The sequence below is a fragment of the Olea europaea genome, chromosome 16, assembly GCF_002742605.1.
Source record: "Olea europaea var. sylvestris chromosome 16, O_europaea_v1, whole genome shotgun sequence".
Classification (NCBI taxonomy): domain Eukaryota; kingdom Viridiplantae; phylum Streptophyta; class Magnoliopsida; order Lamiales; family Oleaceae; genus Olea; species Olea europaea.
The window spans coordinates 8492761-8495663 of NC_036252.1; the positions used below are offsets into that span (position 1 = coordinate 8492761).

At 38.3% G+C, this 2903-nt stretch overlaps 1 protein-coding gene across 1 annotated transcript; it reads right to left on the minus strand.

The window, feature by feature from the left end:
- Window positions 1-1448: 1448 nt before the first annotated feature.
- LOC111412020 (putative phytosulfokines 6) lies at window positions 1449-2309 on the minus strand. Its single transcript, XM_023042756.1, has 3 exons — window positions 2074-2309; window positions 1909-1985; window positions 1449-1796 (listed from the first exon to the last, which is right to left on the minus strand). The coding sequence occupies exons 1-3, from the start codon at window positions 2174-2176 to the stop codon at window positions 1689-1691; spliced, it is 288 nt and encodes a 95-aa protein (XP_022898524.1). The 5' UTR covers window positions 2177-2309; the 3' UTR covers window positions 1449-1688.
- Window positions 2310-2903: the final 594 nt, after the last annotated feature.

Consider the following 2903-nt stretch of genomic DNA (forward strand, 5'->3'; position numbering starts at 1 on the left):
GGGTACCAATAATTTTTGGAAGGGGGAAGACCTATATCCTATTGGGTTCGATCATAAATCCACGTCGCGGCCGTCCATCCGATCGGCCGGCTCAGCTCGGCACAAGCACGAGCACGTGCCCGTGTCTGAGTCCGGTGGGGTTGGGGTGGACCTTTACACTATATTAACTTTTTGGACAAAATTTATTTAAAATTTTGGGCCAAATTGTAAATAATCAAATTCTTGGGTACATTATAAAATTTAAATTTTAGCTTATTCCGGGTGTTTTATTTTCTTTTAACAGTCGACTATTAACCGACTTAACAGACGCGACTTTTAAAAACAGCATGTTTGTTCGAATTTTGAGGTTTGTCTGAAAGGTGATGACTGTTCGAATGACCACGAACAAGTCTTTAAATAGCCAGCCTCTCTACCAGAAAATATACACCATTTTCATTGCAAACCTTCTGTGCTTTGAATCTCATTCCCTTCTCTCTCATTCTGATATTGTCTCGAAGTAAAACACACTTCATGAGTTCGTTGGAACTCCTGCAGATTGTAGTGCTGCTTCCGTAGGAGACGAAAATTCGTTCTATCCTGGGAAACGATTGCTGGATGCCTTTAGCACCATTGAAGGCAGCAAATTCGTTTTAAGGAAATATCGTGAAGTCGGTGGGCTCGCATTACTTTTTACATCCTGTTGATCAAATCTTTACATTCAGGAGATTCTGTCGGATTGGTTTCGAAGGAGTAACGTCAAACTCTAGAAACAACAGAATTGACACCATGTCAAATTCGACCACAAAACCAAGCAATAACTAGGTCCATTCGATGTCAAACCAGTCGGCTCTATCTTCATCATTAGTTTAGAAGCTAATCGAGACGGTGAAGAAACTGTTGAAATTGTTTTACAAAATCAATAAAAATAAGTGAAACGATGTGTGGAACGAAAAGTGGAGCTGGAAGTCGAAATATTGGTCCATGCAACTGCATAGGCCAGAAAGGCTAGCGGTCACGTGGTGATTTGCTATTGAATGACCTATACGGTCGCATAGAACATTTTATTCATCGATCGGAGTCCTTTTGTTAGAAGTTTTGGTGGCATTTCATGTATTTTAGCACTACTTCGTGTAGCATTGATAGATGGTTGATGATCAATACAAATGATATAGAAACACTTGAGATCAAATCCTGATTCTAGAAAGTATTGAATATCCATTTTTCTCTTCATATTCAAAATCTTGTGTTCTTGAGTTGCAAAAAAATTTCACTGATGCTTAAGTATTAGTTTTTTTCAAGGCTTGATAAATCGTACAAACCATTTGCCAAAAATTCCTTTAAGCACCAAATTTAATCCGTTTAACATCAACGATTACGTGCTTAAACCTTCATTTTCATTTTCATTTTCTTGTTATTTGTTCATCGTTTCTTTTCCATCTCCTACGTGTGGAAACAATTTTCCCAGCAGAAACAATAACAAATATTCTTCTATATATTAATAATAGCATCTCCGATCATGACTGATCAAGAGTAAAGGAGGAATCGAAAGGCAACTACTAGAACATGGTGGGAGAATCTCCATTTTTATACATATACTTTAGGAATAAATTCTAAAATAATATGCTAAATAAAAGACATTTTAAAGCAGCTAAAAACTTGTGAAAGCTGTTCTTGAACTGGCCCTTAATTTGTTTATTTCTCTGGGATATCTAAGGTTTATGGTGCTGTGTGTAGATGTAATCCAGGTGAGCCTCTAATAGAACCCTTCTCAAGCACTCTTCATCTTTGTTTGGACATTCCTCAGCCTCCGTCACCTTCTGCAAAATTATGTTACAATTAGAACACCTAAGAAGAAACGTGCTCGATACACAGAACTCGACAATATTATTAATAATTTGGAAATTTGAAGAAGGTATTATAGGAAATTACATCAAAAGAATTAACGGTCTCCTTCTGGAGATAAAAATCCCTGTTGCTGATCTTGTTGAGATTCACACCTGCTTCTCCTGAACAAAGATGAACTTTTTATTATTATTTTTCAATGAGGAAGAGAAACCTGAGGCAAAAATTACATCTCAGTGTTTTATTTCTTACCCTGTTTATTTGTGATAGCCAACTTGCGGGCAGTTGAGTATGAGTTGCTGAAAAGGGAAACAATGAGGAAGAGAAGCAAAACTGGAAGGAAGTTCTGCTTCATATTTCAATTTACCTTGTACCTTGAAGAGGCTTATGTAGTCTATGAGTTTGTGTTTAGGTCTGTGAGAGAGAGAGAGAGAGAGAGAGAGAGAGAGAGTTCTTGTTGGGTGTTGGGAGTGGAGGAAGCATATGGTAAATGGCTGGTATAAATACATCCAAAAGAAGGCACTACTGGCTGGATGTTCCGAATCTAATCGTCTATTTACTTCTTTTCTTTCGGCTCGCTCTGATATTCTTTTCATACATAAAGTGTGAAAAAAGCGACAAACATATAGTAATCCGTAAAATTTCGTAGGTGTTGGATATTGGTTAAATAAATCGAGAATTGAAAATCGATTAAAGTGACTTCGTATCGACTTCGGCCAAATACTCAAAAGTTCGACTTAATCCGTTTAGGCAAAATTGTTTGCCACTTCGCCGCTTCGGAGCGCACAAACGGAGATCGACCTGCCCGATTAGGTCGCGGGGGTCGAGGGGGCAGCGCCCCCGAAAGAGAATTTTGATTTCTCTGCATGTATTGAAGGGTATATTTGGCATTTCGAAAACCAATATCAGATGAATGAGAAATTACGAAAAAGGACGAAAATCAGGTCAAAATATTTGACCGTACGACCGCATGGTTGGTAAACCGCGCGATCACACGTCAAATTCAATTCCGATTTTTTGAGTAAAACCGTGCGACCGCACGGTTGTCCGGTGAATAGACACCTTTTCATAAAGGTGCATTG

Coding starts and splice junctions, on each gene's coding strand:
- LOC111412020 (XM_023042756.1), bottom strand. CDS start 2,176: ATGAAGCAGAACTTCCTTCCAGTTTTGCTTCTCTTCCTCATTGTTTCC. Junction 1,986..2,073: donor GGCTATCACAAATAAACAGG/GTAAGAAATAAA, acceptor ATCTTTGTTCAG/GAGAAGCAGGTGTGAATCTC. Junction 1,797..1,908: donor AGACCGTTAATTCTTTTGAT/GTAATTTCCTAT, acceptor ATAATTTTGCAG/AAGGTGACGGAGGCTGAGGA.